The 16,799-nt window shown below is 31.3% G+C and overlaps 1 protein-coding gene across 1 annotated transcript in view; it reads left to right on the forward strand.

The window, feature by feature from the left end:
• The window catches only part of LOC129222400 (cell adhesion molecule DSCAM-like), a 105,152-nt gene extending 89,595 nt beyond the window's left edge, over positions 1-15,557 (forward strand). The window contains 7 exon segments of the mRNA XM_054856905.1: positions 760-830; positions 1,977-2,217; positions 3,992-4,090; positions 8,006-8,191; positions 10,821-11,117; positions 14,099-14,257; positions 15,433-15,557. Of these exon segments, the coding sequence (XP_054712880.1) occupies positions 760-830; positions 1,977-2,217; positions 3,992-4,090; positions 8,006-8,191; positions 10,821-11,117; positions 14,099-14,257; positions 15,433-15,557 (1,178 nt within the window).
• Positions 15,558-16,799: the final 1,242 nt, after the last annotated feature.

Genomic DNA, 16,799 nt, shown 5'->3' on the forward strand with positions numbered 1-16,799 from the left:
TCTCGATGATGGTTTTTTTGTGTTTTCATGCCATCAGAATCCCTAAGGATTTTTTCTATTAAAGATCGATCCTTAAATTAATACTTTTTGCAATTTGGGTAACATGTTTGACAAAACTGTGCATTGGATAAGCATTTTATAAATTACTCAAATGTTTAGAGATAGTTAAACCTTTAAAAACCAATTAAAAAAAAAACTTTGATCTTTTACATAATTAATCACAGAAAATTTTCTAATAAACTCATAAGCAAATGAATGCACAGATTTTTAGAGATGATTATCGTGATCGTTTAGCAAAAAACTTTTTTTTTAAATTAGTGCAATAAAAAAAGCCTGAGGGATTTTAAAAAATTAAAAACTTTCTCAATTTTTTGAATTTTAAAAAAATGTAGGCAATATTTTTTAATTCTGAAAATAAATTATTGATTACGAAATAAGTATGCATGTTATAGTTTCAAGGAAATATAAAATTTATTTAAATTTTGAAAAAAAATGTTTGAAAGGTACTGTGACCCCTGAAATTTAGTTTTATAAAATAAATTTCTTTATTATTATTGTATCCTAACTAACTTTTAAACACAGGTATAACATTCATTTAAGTGCGCAAACTGAAGTACACATTATTTATGTTCTTTAGACTTCCTTTTAAAATGTATATGAAGCTATATTTTTCCGGAAAAAGCATTTTTTCAATCACTTTCTTTGAATAAGTATCCATTTTTTATTTACTTATTTTTTTCAATTTAAATTCTTCCACAGCCCCATCCGGTGTACCGCGAGACGTTGCAGCTCATTCTACTGGAGCACATTCGATCAAAGTGTCATGGAAGGTATGGCTGAATATATAACAAAATGTCTACACTGTTAAAAAATTTTCCTGAAATATTACGGTAAAAAGTGCTATACCAACTTGTACACGACAGGATCACAAGGAGCAAGAAATATATGCTTCGCAACACAAGTCGCGTGGTGTACAAATTAGTGCTGCAATCGCTTATTTTTTCCGGCAGAATTTACTGTAAAAATTTTCTGTGCTACAAACGCTCCATTTTGCAGTAATTTTTACCTGAATTTTTTCCCGAATTTTTTACAGTGTACTTTAATCTAACTTACGAATTTTTAATGTAGTTTTTATAATGCATGTTTAAAAAATAACTATAAGAACAATATGACAAAAATTAGCATTAGCATAATGATCAGAATGGTTCAAAAATGGTGGTATTTCAAAAGGCTAACAGACTTAAGGACGTATTGCTTTTTATTGAAGCTTGGGCGAAAGAGCGAAGGATCAAGTTTCAATCTGCCACCACTACATGCATGACGTACTAGTAATGACGCCTACAAAACCGTATCACAGCAATAATTGTCGCTATCATTTTTATACAAATATACACATTTGAAACCCATGACGCTGCAATAATTGTCGCTCTCACTTTTATACAAATATACACATTTGAAACCAACCCCATTATTCTTTTTAAATCGTATTAATATTGACGACTTATATATCCGTACCACTGCAGCAAATGCAGTTACCATTTTTCATTAGAAATATGCACATTTAAAACACCACCATTGTCATTGAATTGCATTACTATCGACGAAGAGAAAAATGGTATCATTGCAGCAAAATTGCAGTAACCATTTATTTTAAAATAAATATACACATTGAAGCATAAACATTATTTATGAATCACACTGTAACTATAAGAACCATCCACAACTCTTCAGTATCAGCGTCATTTGCATGACACGCATGCGTAGATAACTGTTACGCCATAAAACAACGATTGCGTCACTGCATCTGTGAAAATACTTGTTAAGATGGCATTAAAATGTATAAAACATCTATATTTGTAACAGAAGAAAATTTATATTTCAGCAGAGTTTATGTACCCTTATCTTCTTTAAATATTGATTTAGGTATTAAAAATTATAAAATTGTTATTTACTGGATATTGTTTGAACACTTTTAGCCACCATTTGAAGAAGAACTAAATGGATATATCCTCGGATATTACATTGGATATCGCGCTTCCTCTTCAACGGAAAACTTTACTTACAAGCAAGTGGAACAAAATGGGGGAGATGATCAGCAATTTACATACATTACCGGGCTGAAACCTTTTACGAAATACGACATAGTTATTAAAGCATTTAATTCCGCTGGAGCTGGTCCAAAATCATTAGCAGTAGCTGCAGAAACTTTGGAAACAGGTACTTTCTTTCGTTTTTGGATCTAATCAATATTTATTTTGCAAGCTCGTTTAAATAAATGAAGGAAACGAGAAGGATTAATTTAAAACATTTCAAGCTTTGATATTTCATATCTGGTGTTTAAATTATTCCATCTTTCCCTTTTAAAGTTATTGGATGTTAAATTATGAAGTATTGTATTTTTGGAGTAAATATCAGGCAAGTAAGTATTCAGTAAAAATTTGTTTTTATTCTAACTATCAAGGAAGTTCGGATAATTTAATTAAACTGTTTTGCTCAAAACGTAATAGAAATTACGTATCGATCATAATTAAGACAATGAAGAGTTGAAAATATTAAAGAAAATGTTTAGGTATTTTTTTAATTATAATTAGAATAGTTAATGAAAATGGTTGATTTAATTGAAATACTCGTAATTAGGAGTGCTTTAAATCAAGCTTTATTTAAAGCACTCCTAAGTGCTTTAAATCAAGCTTAAACATTTATAAATAATGTCATATGAATAGTAATGCCAGTTTATCTTTCACTATAAAGCAATGCAATGAATGTGAAACTTCGTATCGGTTCCTCACGTTTATTTAATATTGCTTTACTTATTAAATCATTAGCCACTCTCTATCTCTCAATTCTTTTATGTAAGTGTTGTCAATCCCAAAACGAAAAATCATTTCACATATTATAATAAGTAGAATGTAAAGAGTCAACTACAAAAAAATCAACTAATTAAATCAATTATTAAATTATTAGCAGCTGTTTAAAGTGTATGTCTGGTATACCGGACACCAGGTCTGAAGGGGTTGTTAAAATGCACGAACTTTTAAGGTTTTAATAGCTTATCCATTGGAAAAAGTATAAGGACATCTATTTATTTTTAAATCGCAAACAAAATTTTGCTTATTTTGTCGTACCATATGATTGCTAACAATAACTCAAAACTGTTACACAGTACGATTGTACACTTTATCTTGTTCTTCATTACGCCGAACAGTGCACAACTTTCTGAGTAAGAAAATAGCCCAATTTTTGCTTACAGAAAATGAGGAAGGAGGAGACTTGAAATTGCAAAAAAGATAAGCATATCTAAAGGAGTAATTGATAATTTTTTAAAGAATCCGAACAACATGGCAAGATAATATGTAGGTAGTTCTCTCACTCTTACTATGCACAAGAAACAAGCAATTGACCGTCAAGCTGTTGCGTAGAAAAAAAAAAAAAAAGCAGCTGTGATTTGTTGATTGTAATGTGATGTAGTGTAAAACCATTGCTATCCGTGTGAATGCAGTAGTGAGAGTAGTATATGACACAGGGCATTTTATTGTCTTCATAGAAAAGGTAATTCCCAATTTTCTATGAGTAAAACTTTCATCTACTTGGTTTTGGGTTAAGTGAATAGTATATTCAGTTTAATACTTAGGTTTTTATTAGGTTAAATATTTAATACTTAGGTCTTTATAGAAAAGGTAATTCCCAATTTACTATGAGTAAAACTTCCATCTACTAGGTTTTGCGTTAAGTGAATAGTATATTCCGTTTAATACTTAGGTTTTTATTAGGTTAAATATTTAATACTTAGGTCTTTATAGAAAAGGTAATTCCCAATTTACTATGAGTAAAACTTTCATCTACTAGGTTTTGCGTTAAGTGAATAGTATATTCAGTTTAACAATTTGGTTTTTCTTTTCTGAAAAATCATTACATAATAAATATAATGTTGCATTACATTTTATAGTGCATATTTGACTATAAAGAATACATTGTTTATTTTTTTTATCAGCACCACCGACTTCACCAATTGTACAAATCAAAGGCACCACCAAATCCAGCATAGAACTCACTTGGGAGAAGGATGCAATGGACAAATCAGCTATAACCGGTAAGATGCTTTTCGCTTGAAAGTTACTTTAATGTGAATGAGCTGTGGAACGTGAATTGCAAATACTAAATAAAACGAGCTGATGTGTGCATCACATGACTTCCTTTTACTCTAATTTAATGTCATTTCCCCGTTACTGGCAATTTTAATGTGATTCAATAGTTTACTCTCTAGATATCACAAACAGTGGCCAGATTGAAATCAGATTTAAAAAAAAAATCGCCGAATTTGTCGCCAAGTTGGCGACAAAACTTGGCGACCAAAAGACTGGCGATATATCGCCAAGTGTCCGACAAATTATATCACCACTTAAGTTTACATCGAAATTAACAACGATTTCCCCCCGAAAAGGAGCAAAAGACACCCTTAGGAACATCCGAATGCAACCAAAAGAGAAGGTGCACAACTAGACCGTACTAGGAGTCTACGTACCAAATTTAAATTTTCTAGGATATACCGTTTTTGAGTTATGCGAGATACATACACACATACACACGTACATACGGACGTCACGAGAAAATTCGCTGTAATTACCTCGGGAATCATCATTATGGATATTTCGCATGTCTTACGTTCTTAGGCACTTTCGTGTGGTCGAGTCGAAAAAAAAAACTCAGTATTCATTCGGGGGTGAGTAAAATGGAAATTAAGGTCGATTTTTGAGTGAAAATTTTTTTGCGAATACAATACTTCCTTTTTTGTAAAAGGAAGTAAAAAGGAAAATATTTCATTTTTTCCAAAACTCTTTCAGAAAGTAGACACCGTTAATTTTCTTGTAAATTCATGCTAAAGTAACCGTATATTCTGACTTACGAAGCTATCATTCCATAAACATCAACTTGAATGGAAGCGAATGTAAACGAAAAAAAAAAACCTTGCTGACACATGTATCGAGTTTATAGAAACCCCTTTTTTACTGCAAAAGAAAACGAGCTGATGTGTGCATCACATGACTTCCTTTTACTCCAAATTAATGTCATTTTCTCATTATTGGCAGTTTTAATGTGATTCAATAGTATACTCTCTAAAAATCACCAACATAGGCGAAATTGAAACCAGATTAAAAAAATAAATAAATAAATAAATAAATAAAAAATCGCCAAATTTGTCGCAAAGTTCTTGGCAGCCAAAAGACTGGCGATACATCGCCAAGTGTCCTCCAAATTATAACACTACTTGAGTTTACATCGAAATTAACAATGATTTCCCCCCAAAAAGGGGCAAAAGACCCCCTTTGCAACCAAAAAAGGAGGTGCACAACTAGATCCCACTAGGAGTCGAAGTACCAAATTTCAACTTTCTAGGACATTCCGTTCTTGAGTTATGCGACATACATACACACATACGCACATACGTACATACAGACGTCACGAGAAAACTCGTTGTAATTAACTCAAGGATCGTCAAAATGGATATTTCTGGAGTCTGTATGTTCCTAGGCATATATCCACGTGTGGTCGGGTTGAAAAATAAACTCAACATTCATTTGGGGGTGAGCAAAATGGAAATTAAGGCCGATTTTTGAGCGAAAATTTTTTCGCGAATACAATACCTCCTTTTTTGTAAAAGGAAGTAAAAAGAGTGAACTATTTTTATGTTCGATCGAATGAAGGTATTGTTGCAAGCTTGTCTTTTATTGAGTTTCTTTACGACCAAATAAGCTCTAAACTTTTGAATTGCATACGGAATTTATTGTAACATCAAAACCTCCACATTTGTTTTCAAAATCTTGCATTTTACAACATTGATCTTTATACTGGTATTATAAAAATAATAGAAACACTTAAGATTTATAAAGAATTTTTTATTAGTATGGTATTGCCTTCTAACTGTAATCACTCGCACTGGTGAATCCAGATGATAATTGAGTTCTGTGGTCACTTTCGCTACTGTTGTTCGGTTTTTAGACATTACAATCATCTTCAATATCATCGGTTTCTTTCACTGAGCTTAATTTTCCACCCACTATTTTACTTTGCCGAACTTGTCTTACCGCGCTGTGTGTATGCTATCATGACTTAAGATACTACACCAAAAAGTGGAGATGTTTCAGTTACACTTGCTCCAGGTAGACGCTCTCCAACAATTAGCCCCTTTTTGGGGGGAAATCATTGTTAATTCGATGTATACTCAAGTGGTGTTATAATTTGGCAGACACTTGGCGATATATCGCCAATCTTTTGGTCGCCAAGTTTTGTCGCCAAATTGGTGACAAATTTGGCGATTTTTTTTTTTTTTATTTTCAAATCTGCTTTCAATTTGGCCACTGGTGGTGATATTTGGAGAGTAAACTATTGATTCAAATTAAAATTGCCAATAATGGGGAAATGACATTAAAATTGGAGTAAAAGGAAGTCATGTGATGCACAAATCAGCTCGTTTTAAATTTGAGAGGTCCGACATTTTACGCGCTTGAAAAAAAATCCAACACTTCCAAAACTTTATTTAAACCACCATATACTACCAGAATATATACATTGCTATTTATAAAAAATCAAATATCTAGTTTTATTTCTTATTACTTACGAAACGCGTTCAAAACTGTCACTTTTATTCACAGATGTTTCCATTATTTTGATAACTACCTGTATATTAATGTATACCCTTTAAGTAGTAGATTTAACCACTAGTATTTTTTCCAACGTGATAGATTTTATAATATTCTACTATTTCTCTTTTTTTTTACGTCACTGTTCTGCATGACTGTGGAAGTTTGTTTTCTCTAAGGGGAAAACTGCATGACTGGTTCACAGAAAAAATTATACTAAAACTTAACCTTTTGTGTTTGTAACGAATAAATACCTTTTGTGCTGAAAATTAAAATAGTCAATTTTCCAACGTATTTGAAGTACAAAACATGCAAATTATTGCAGACACGTGTTTCGGTGTTACAAGGAAAACCTTTTTCAATGCAAAGGAGTGTGAGCTTCTGGATGAAAATAGGATGATTAATATTTGTATGGATTGATTATCCAAAAATGCCCTAATTCGTTGGATCTTGATTTTTCGGAATCTTTCCACATCCTGAGGAACCATTCTAATTTGGTTAATGATCTTACTGCACTTCCGTATTTTTCTTCTGTATAGACCCCATTTTTAAAAGACGTTTAGTTCTTCTATTATTTTTATGTAAACGTGGTACATTTCTTACTTTCATTTTTTCATTTTTTGCTTTCTTATTTCGTTTTGTGATCAACTAATTCCAATTTGTTTATCCTTCACTTTTTCCCCCCGCATTTCTCCATTTGATACATTGCTTCCAGACATAGTTTTTCCCGCTGGTAATATTATTGCTAATTTATTCAGATTGGTTCCATTTTTGGACTATTTGCATTGTTTATGGGTTTTCTTAGAAATTTATTACTTAACGATTTTTTTCCTGATGGAATTATGTAATAAATTTATCATTTTATCTTTTTTTTTGTTTTGTTTAATTTCTGATTTTTGTCATTTATACTATCTCCTGTTGCAGCGTGTTGCTTTTCTCGGATGTCTTTTCATCCAGAAGCTCACACTTCTTTGCATTGAAAAAGGTGTTCCTTGTAACACCGAAACACGTGTCTGCAATAATTTACATGTTTTGTGCTTCAATACGTTGAATAATTGATTACTTTTGTGTTTTTGTTTCTTTTTAAATCATCCTCTCGCGTCCCGACATTGCTTTTGACAACGATGAACAACTTAAACAAATTTATTCTCTATACTTTCAGCTCGAAATATTATTTAATGTGCATTAATCAACAACCTTTGTTTGGAGTCCGGCAAATATCGGAGTAAAAATAATAACTAGAAAGGAAAAAAATGTCTTTAAAGTTTAAATTACTTCCATAAAATATTTTTCAACATAAAATTGTGTATGCATAACTAATAAGCAATGCTAAACAATTTCCAATGCGTTAAAAATGTTCCTTCCAGAGTATACTCTTCATTATAAGACGGAAAACGGAGAATGGGAGCAGAAAAAACTGAGCAGCTCTGTTGATCGCTACACTCTTAAAGGACTACGATGTGGTTCAAGATATCATCTTTACATGACAGCCTCTAACAGCCTGGGAACGGGAGAACCTAGTGAATCTGTTTATGCTAGAACAAATGGAGCGGGTATGATTTTTTTTTATCGTGAACTTTTAATGAGAATAAAAATAGTATATTGTAAACGTTAAGAGATGTAATGAGAGATAAAGAACTTAAAATTGAAAATACAATATTTGTGATTTTTTTTTACTAATGTTGTGCGCGTGTATGCATTTATACTCTGTTTAATTATATTAAGAGGCAGGAAAAGTTAATTTACCATATTTTGTAATTTAAACTAAGCAAGGGTGGGTATATTGTTTAAGGGGTTTAAGGACTTTTAACCTTCAAAATTTCTGGAAAAAATATATGTTATGCATAATTTAATTCTGAACAATTTGATACTTTATTTATTACCATACGCCAAAAGCTTTTCAAAATATCATAAAAATGCGTAAACTTTCCCTATGGAGCTTTATGTTACAGCAGTTGTTTAAGCCTCTTTTTCTCAGGTGCCGGTTTCTTCGGTTCTCTCGTTTTGAGCGCATGATATCTCAGAAAGTTTCTTAAATATTTCCGTAAAACTTTTAATGTATGTTTATCTGGTTTATATTTATGACCTGAACCTGAATTTATTTATTTATTTTTTTAAAATTATTTATTCATTGTTTTTAAATTTGTTGAAATTTGTTTTGAAGTTAATATCGAAAATTTTCAAAATTTTAGGCAAAAATACATTTTTTTTTAAATATTAACTTTCATTTTTTTTTTTTGAAATTTAGGTTCGAATCATAAAATATACCAGACAAACGGGCATGAAAAGTTTTATGGAAATATATAAGAAACTTTCTGAGACATCATGCGCGCAAAACGAGAAAACTGAAGAAACCGACACCTGTGAAAAAGAGGCTGAAAAAGCTGTTGTTAACATAAATCTCTATGGGGAAAGTTAACGCATTTTTACGATAACATGAAAAGTTTTTGGCATATTGTAATAAATAAGGCATCGAATTGTTCAGAATTAAATTATGCATAACATATATTTTTCCCAGAAAATCGAAATTTTTGAAGGTTATAAAGGTCCTTAGACCCCTTAATAAAAATATAAATAAATAAATAAATAAAAACAACAAGCATTAAATTTTACCTAGCAGTGGAACAAAAGAGATGCATGCTTTTCACGAAATTTCGGATGTTTAATTTGCGTCGGATAAGATGCGACAATTGTAACATTTTAGAGAAAACTTTAAGAATTTCTCCCGAACTGTTTTCATATTGTTCATTATTTTATTTACTTATTTCTGTGTAGTTTTTGCTGGAATGTTTTGACTGGTAATCCCAGCAAAAAAAAAAAAAAAAAATCCGCTATAAATACAGTTGACGTTCGTTATAACGACACCTGTCGTCCAAAAAAAAAAAAAACAATAGCTATAACGAGAGGTCACTATAATGTAATTTTAGAAGATAAAGATAAATTGTTCAGCCACATTTTTAGAAATACAGGAGTAACTTTTATAAGCTGTACTTCATTTTAAAAGAGAACTAAGAAACTAGCAAAACTATGAATAATTGCCATTCAAAATATTTTTAATATTTATATTTCAATACCATCCTGAATTTGGGCGGATATATTTAGCGAAATGTACACTGAAAAACATTGGCAGAACTTAGTTATTTTTGAATTTAAAGATCATGGTTTGCTTCTGCTTTTTTTCAGCTTCTTTTCAAAAACATAGTTTATATTTTCAATAAGATAGTGTATACCCGATTTCCGTTTTTTTTTTTTTTTTTTTGACATTTTCAAAAAAAAAAAAAAAATCATTATGTCTATTATTTGTGTACAATTCTCATCAACTCTTTAATCCTTTCACACCAAATAACTCTTTTCAATCGAAATTTTTTATCTTTAGATATATCCGTAAAATTGTAATTCATCAGTTTTCAATATACCAGGCTTGAGAATCTCAAAAAAAATCAAAATTTAATTTGAGACATTACATTGGAATAAGAGATTCTGTTTAGACGTTCCAATGGACGTTTAAATAACATTACGTTTATGGAATAGACGACAAACGGGGCTTCATGCATCGGTCGTTGTAACGGAAGGATCGTAGTAATGGGATGATTTAAATAGCGTTGACTGTATTAACAAAAAAATTACTGTTCTTAAGCACCAAATGCAATTTTATTTCATACGTTTTCTTCGATTATAAAAGTTCCCCAAATTACAAGTGTGAAAAAAAAAAAAAAATCTCACTAACATGGGCGCCCATATGCAAAGTTGCAAGGGGGGGCTCAAATATTTTCCCGTGGTTTAGTTGGATATTTTCCCCGTGGAAACTGATTGCAGAACAGATTAGAGTCATTAAAATTTGACATTTTTAATAACTTATTCATTAATGGCTGGAGAAGAAATGTTTTTACATTTTTGCAAAGAAAAAAGTACTAAAGGCAAGGAAGTTCTAATTTCAAAGGGCGGGATCGAGCCCCCCCCCCCCCCCTTGCCACTCTAGATGGACGTCTTTGATCACTAACAGTGTTTTAATTCGCATTACTACGTAATTTGTTTTGATTTCTTTGCATGCAATGTATTTTTCTAATTTGTCCGACATTGCAATAATTTATATTTTTCTAGTGCTTTTGCAAGTCATGTTATACACATTTAATGTTTCGTTCTCTTTCATGTAAGCAAAGTATAGCAATTTCTACCTTTCAGCTTCAATGTCACCAAAGGATACAAATTTTATCCACCAAAACTCAACAACAGTCGCACTGAATCTCAATGCCTGGCAAAGTGGAGGTTGTCCTATTATGTATTTCACCATTAAATACCGGCCGAAATATCATAACCAGTGGACAACCGTTAGTGAAAAATTAGACATGCCAGTAGAAGTGTACACTCTTCGGCACTTAGCGCCTGGAAGAGATTACGTTCTGATGGTTACAGCGTATACCGAAGCTGGACTTACTCAAGCAGAATACAGTTTTAGAACCCTTTACCCTTCTCAAACAGGTTTGTGAAAATATTTATTCAACAATTATTTTTATTTCAAACATTCATGATTGTTTACGTAATCTGTATAAATCACATAAAACACATAATTTAAAAACATTTAACCCTAGAGAAGTCGCGTCTCCTTTTGTAACGCTGTATTTTAAAGAAAGCTGAAACGGTAGTTTCCATAAACTAGATTTAGTAGAGATACCTTAATTAATCTTCAAACTCAACGTAAATGTGGAACTCGACAACAAAATGAAGATTAATATCTTACTTAATTTGAAAGATTAAATTAAGATAGGTTGAATATATATTTTTATCATTTAAATCTTGTGTAAGAACTAATTAAAAAAAAAAAAGCGGTTAGCATGCTCGCATTATGTTAAAAAGGATTGATTTTTCTTCTGAAGTTACTTCAGAAAAGAAAAAAGAGAAAAAAAATGTTTTCGAAAAAAAAAATGATTTAAAGATGATTCGTAAAAAACATTTGCAAAAAAATGTAAATACTGTTTTTTTTTTTTTTTCGTTTTCATTTTAATGCGAAGAAGTTAAAAAGTCTGTTAAATGGAAATCTACTGAACTGTTATCAATTTTTGGTACAATTTTATAAAAATAGTCTTGGTTAACAAAAAGCAAAAAACATTTTAATATCTAATTGGAAGTAAAAATTGTCCAATCCGGTGTTGTAAAACAACTTCTGAGAAAAATATATCGGTTTAAGATGTTTTCATTAGTTCCTATACCGCTTTGCAAAGTATGTTTATGTTTATATCTACATTAGTTATCCTTACTCAAAACTAGTTTAAGAACAGTAAGTTGCAATATTTTTAATTTTAATAAAGAAAGTCTGAGCTTTTTTTTTTTCTTTTCAATTTTTTGGTTATTTGAGACAGTTCAATAAATGACAAAAACTTTCATATTAACCCTGGAGAAGTCGCGTTTTCTTTTGTTACGCTAGTGCTCGCGCTTCGGTCTTTTCCACGCCGTAGCGATCCGTGAGACGAAAGCAAAAGAAAGGAAGTGCCAGGGAGAAAATGACACCGGACCAGGATGGCGCGCTATTGGTCTAAATGACCAACGTACATTTCCAAAAGTTATGCAACTTTGAAATACCGAAGAAAATTCTCAGAACTAAGTGTGTGAGCTGGGGAGAGTCTGACCTTCAGCTGCACAGATGGGCCCCATTATTAGAGTAAGGGGTGGTGGGATAGAGAGAACTATATGACAACGGACGGGGAAACGACCGAAGCGCGACTTCTCTAGGGTTAAGCGTAGTTTACCATGTAGGTATATGATGAAATATTTCTAATGAAAAATATTAAATGACGAATTTAAATTTAATAAAGTATGGGCTCTATTATAAAAGGCCAGGGGTAGCTCCTTCAAAGTAAATAAAGTATTTTGCATACTAATGAAGGTAAAATCTTAACTTGCACTTATTATGTATTTTCAATGTCCGAATAGTAAAATTGAATGTGGAAAGAAATAGACTCAAATTGTATGTATCAATTATCTACTTTCATTTCTGATTTACTTTAATTAGTCGTTTTTGTCTTACATGTGTAATATTTTTTTCAACATAAACACTAGTAATATAGATAATAATAGTCGATTATGCATTTTAGCTTTCTAGATTTTTTCTCAGCCTAGTGTTCGGTTTCCGCCATTTATTCTAACAATACGCAGTTTTCAGACAGTTTGGCTGTATAAAGACTGCCAAACGTAAATGGAAAATTACTGCTTGTACTCATACTTATATTCAATAGTTATATAATATATATTGATGCATTTGATAATGCAAATAAATTATTACATATACATGCCTTCCTTACTTTTGATATAGGTTTCTTAGATACATATTTTTCACCAATATCCAAGTCCAAAATTCATCTTTGAGGGAGGGGGGTGGACAGCATACGATGCATACAACTAAAGTATATTATTTTGTGAATGGTAACGTTAACAAATATAAGTCATGAAATCTTTAGAGTAATATATCACCATCAAAAACTACCCATCCCCTCATTTTTACAAAATTTAAAAGATTTGGAATAAAACGTAGGTCATTGCGTGAGAAAAAGTAAATAACAGAAACATAAATTATCATTATCTTTTTCTTAAATTCAATTTTAAGTCAACTTTCCATATAAATTTAATATTTTTGGGCAAAATGCTTCGCACGTTTCATATTTTTCTACCCAGCAAAAGGCTTCGAGGTTGTAACAATAACCCATATTTAAGAGACGCTTTTACCCTAAAACCTGTTATAAAAATGTTTTTTTTTTTTTTCAGTTTGTGTGTGTGTGTGTGTGTGTATATATATCTGCCACATCGAAGCTCTTAACGAATGATCTGATCTTGCATTTTTGTAGGTAATGATATTCAAACTATTCAAATCACGATCGATATTCAAACTATTCAATTTAAATATCAATGGACTGTATTAAAATTTAAGTTCAATTTTTCTATCAAACACGATTTTCTCAAAAGGCAAATTTACAAACTCATGTCCTTTTCCCTAAAAAACTACATTACATATCTCTTGGAAGATTTTATCACATTTTATTTGTATGTCAATAATCATACTAAAGCGAAAATTTTGCTTTAGGGCTCACACATTTTCATAATCAGCTGTTTTTAGTGTCAAAAACGGTATTTTTTTTAAATTTCAAAATGGCTATTAATTTAATTATAGTTATTAGGTTAAAAATTATAGTTTAAATTTAGTAAGTCATGAATGAAGCAGAAATTCTTTAAAATTTTACTTCCGTAGATTCTTAGATGTTATATATTGAAAACACGTTGAAAATTGTAAGTTTCTATCATTAAAACTTTTTGAGAAAAAGGTACATGAAGTATAGCAATTTAACATTACGCTTACACAGAATACCAATTTTTCTTTTTTTTTTAATTGTTCACAAGTTTATGTCTACTTATATCGGAATCTTAGAAATTTAACGAGGAGTAAGTAATTTTTTTTCTTTTCAATTTTTCAGGGCAAACATCCTTTCCTGCATATGGGAAAAGAGAAACAGAAATGCCATTTTACAAGAATGTGACTCTTGTGCTGCCAGTTTTGATTTCTTTCTTAGTCTTATTTGCAATCATATTGATTGTGATCATTTGCTTCAGGAAACACTCCCAAGAAAGGAGAGGTAAGCTTGAAACGTTTCCTAAAAACCTACTGTTTTTAATAAAGGTTTGACATTCATGATAATATAAGTAAATGTTTAAAAAACTACTGGCGAATCTCCATACCGTGTATTACGCTTAAAAGCATCGTCGTAAATATAATAGCGAAATCACTGATCAAGTAACGCTCCAACAATGACCTCACCAACAATGAAACACGCGCCACGGCATACTAATTTGATAATATTTTCTGGCAAAGTTTGAGATGTAAGAAAATGCTTTACTTTCACAAGGCTTAAACTCGATCCGGTAACTTAACTGTTTCACTGGTAAGACTCATTTTAGGAGAATGAAGAAACGGAAAAGTGATCCATAATGAATTGATGCTTTTTACAAGAATTTAGGGTTAATCCACTGAACTTAGGGTTAACTATTAATTGTGATATCTAGTCTTGTGAGTTTTTTTCTTGTCGATCCAGGGTTTAGAACATGCTACGAACACTTAAAACTTGACGTGAGCTATGTCATATTTTTTGAAACAAATATTTCCTTATTGATCAATTACTGCACAATTTACACAGTATAAAGTTACATTCAATGTAATTTGTTTATGAGTACACACAGTGAAACACCTGTGTATAACGATACTGTCTATAACGATATATATATATATATATATATATATATATACATATATATATATATATATATATATATATATATATATATATATATATATATATATATATATATATATATATATATATATATATACGGACGATAACCGGTTTATTACGTTATTTTTTTTTAGGTTCCAACAGTATCGTTGTAGACAGGTTTTACTCTATATTAAATAGTTAGTTGTAGAGCTCACGCCAGTCAAACAATAGAAGATTTCTTTTTCAAATACTATAAAATGAAGACATTTTTTAAAAAAAATATTTAAAAAAATTTTTTTTCATGAAAGAAAGCACTATTTAATTCTGCCGACATGTTTGTGAAAAAATGCTAATCTATTTTTGAAAAATTAAGAAATGAAAACAAATGTTGTCATGCCCATCTCCCTTTCTTCTACATAATAAATTAAAGAAAAAATAAAAAATAAAAAAAATAAATAAGGACTTTTAAAAGAAGAAAGTCTAAAATATTGATTTTCCTAGATGTTTGCCTTTTTTGAAAACTATATCATCTTTTCTAGATTACGGAATCGAGAAGACTTCTCCACATTCCTTAATGCTCAATGACCTGAGCCATTCGGAAACAAAGTCACCAAAACACTCACAGTACGCATGTCCAGAAGGTATTCACCACTTTTGTGCTTAACCCATAATGCTAAGCAAGTTTCTGCAATGTTGATAGTGAGAAGGTGCTCGCAAATTTAGAATATCAATTGAAAGTTTTAACGATAAGTAATGTTAATAGCTAGTGTTTTGTATTTATGATTAGAATATTTTGAGATTTGTGTTACAATAGAACTGAAAACTCGACTATCGACAACCCGATCGAAAATTCAGCCACACTCTGTATGGACGAAGAAATCCACGCAAACTAGTATGTTGGGGCCATCACGGAACTTTCTTCTATATCTTTCTTATAGTTCTGATCCCTCCCCATGCTTGACGATGAAACAATATTCCCAACAAAAAACAAAATTACACACGCCAAAAATTGACGACCATCCAAATTCCCGATTTACCTAAAAAGTAAAGCAAAGAATGAAAATTAAAAATTATTTTTAAAGCCTTGCTTAAAATAATTACATACATTTATTTGTTAACAAACATAAGATGGCAACAGTTAAAAAGTTTAAAACATCGCGATTTTCTGGTTATTTGTCGACTATTAAAATCACACGAAATACGCGGACGACATTGTATTACGACTTATCTTTCTTATTGTTGTAATTATAAAGCTATTTTTATTCACATAAAAAAATCAGCCCCCCCCCCCCACGAAGCAATTGGTGCTAAAATTGAACCAACGCCTGTTTACTTATGGATTCACACATATTCCAAATTTCATCCAGAACGTAGCATTACTTCTTGAGATATGGCACTCACAATGGAAAAAAAGAACGTTCGATTGCGCCGCCCACTTTTCAGCTGTTGATGCCAAAATAGAATCAGCTCATATACCCTCAAAGGGCTACTTGTCGATATTTTTTTGTTTGATTCCGTTCATTATTTCTTAAGATGACGACAAAAAACGTTCTATAGCTCAACCTCCGTTTGAGCTATTAACACCAAAATTGAATCAACACCTGTACCTGTTAGTGGTAACGCATAGACCAAATTTTGTTTGATTCCGCCAGTTACTTCCTTTGTAATAGCAGGCACGCATAACTCAAGAAACGTCCCATTGCTCAACCCCCGTGGAGGAACTCGCGCTAAGAACCAATGGGCACAAGTTCGCATAGCAGCACATATGTGTACCAAATTTCGTTCAATTTCATGAGGAAGTTTTTGCTGTAGAGCGGCCACAAAAAACTGGTCACACACATACGAGACACACACACAGACAGACATTTTCCAAAAATGGTCGAAATGGACTCAGCAAACCTCAAAA

This window comes from Uloborus diversus, chromosome 5 (assembly GCF_026930045.1).
Source record: "Uloborus diversus isolate 005 chromosome 5, Udiv.v.3.1, whole genome shotgun sequence".
In the NCBI taxonomy this organism is placed as follows: Eukaryota; Metazoa; Arthropoda; class Arachnida; order Araneae; family Uloboridae; genus Uloborus; species Uloborus diversus.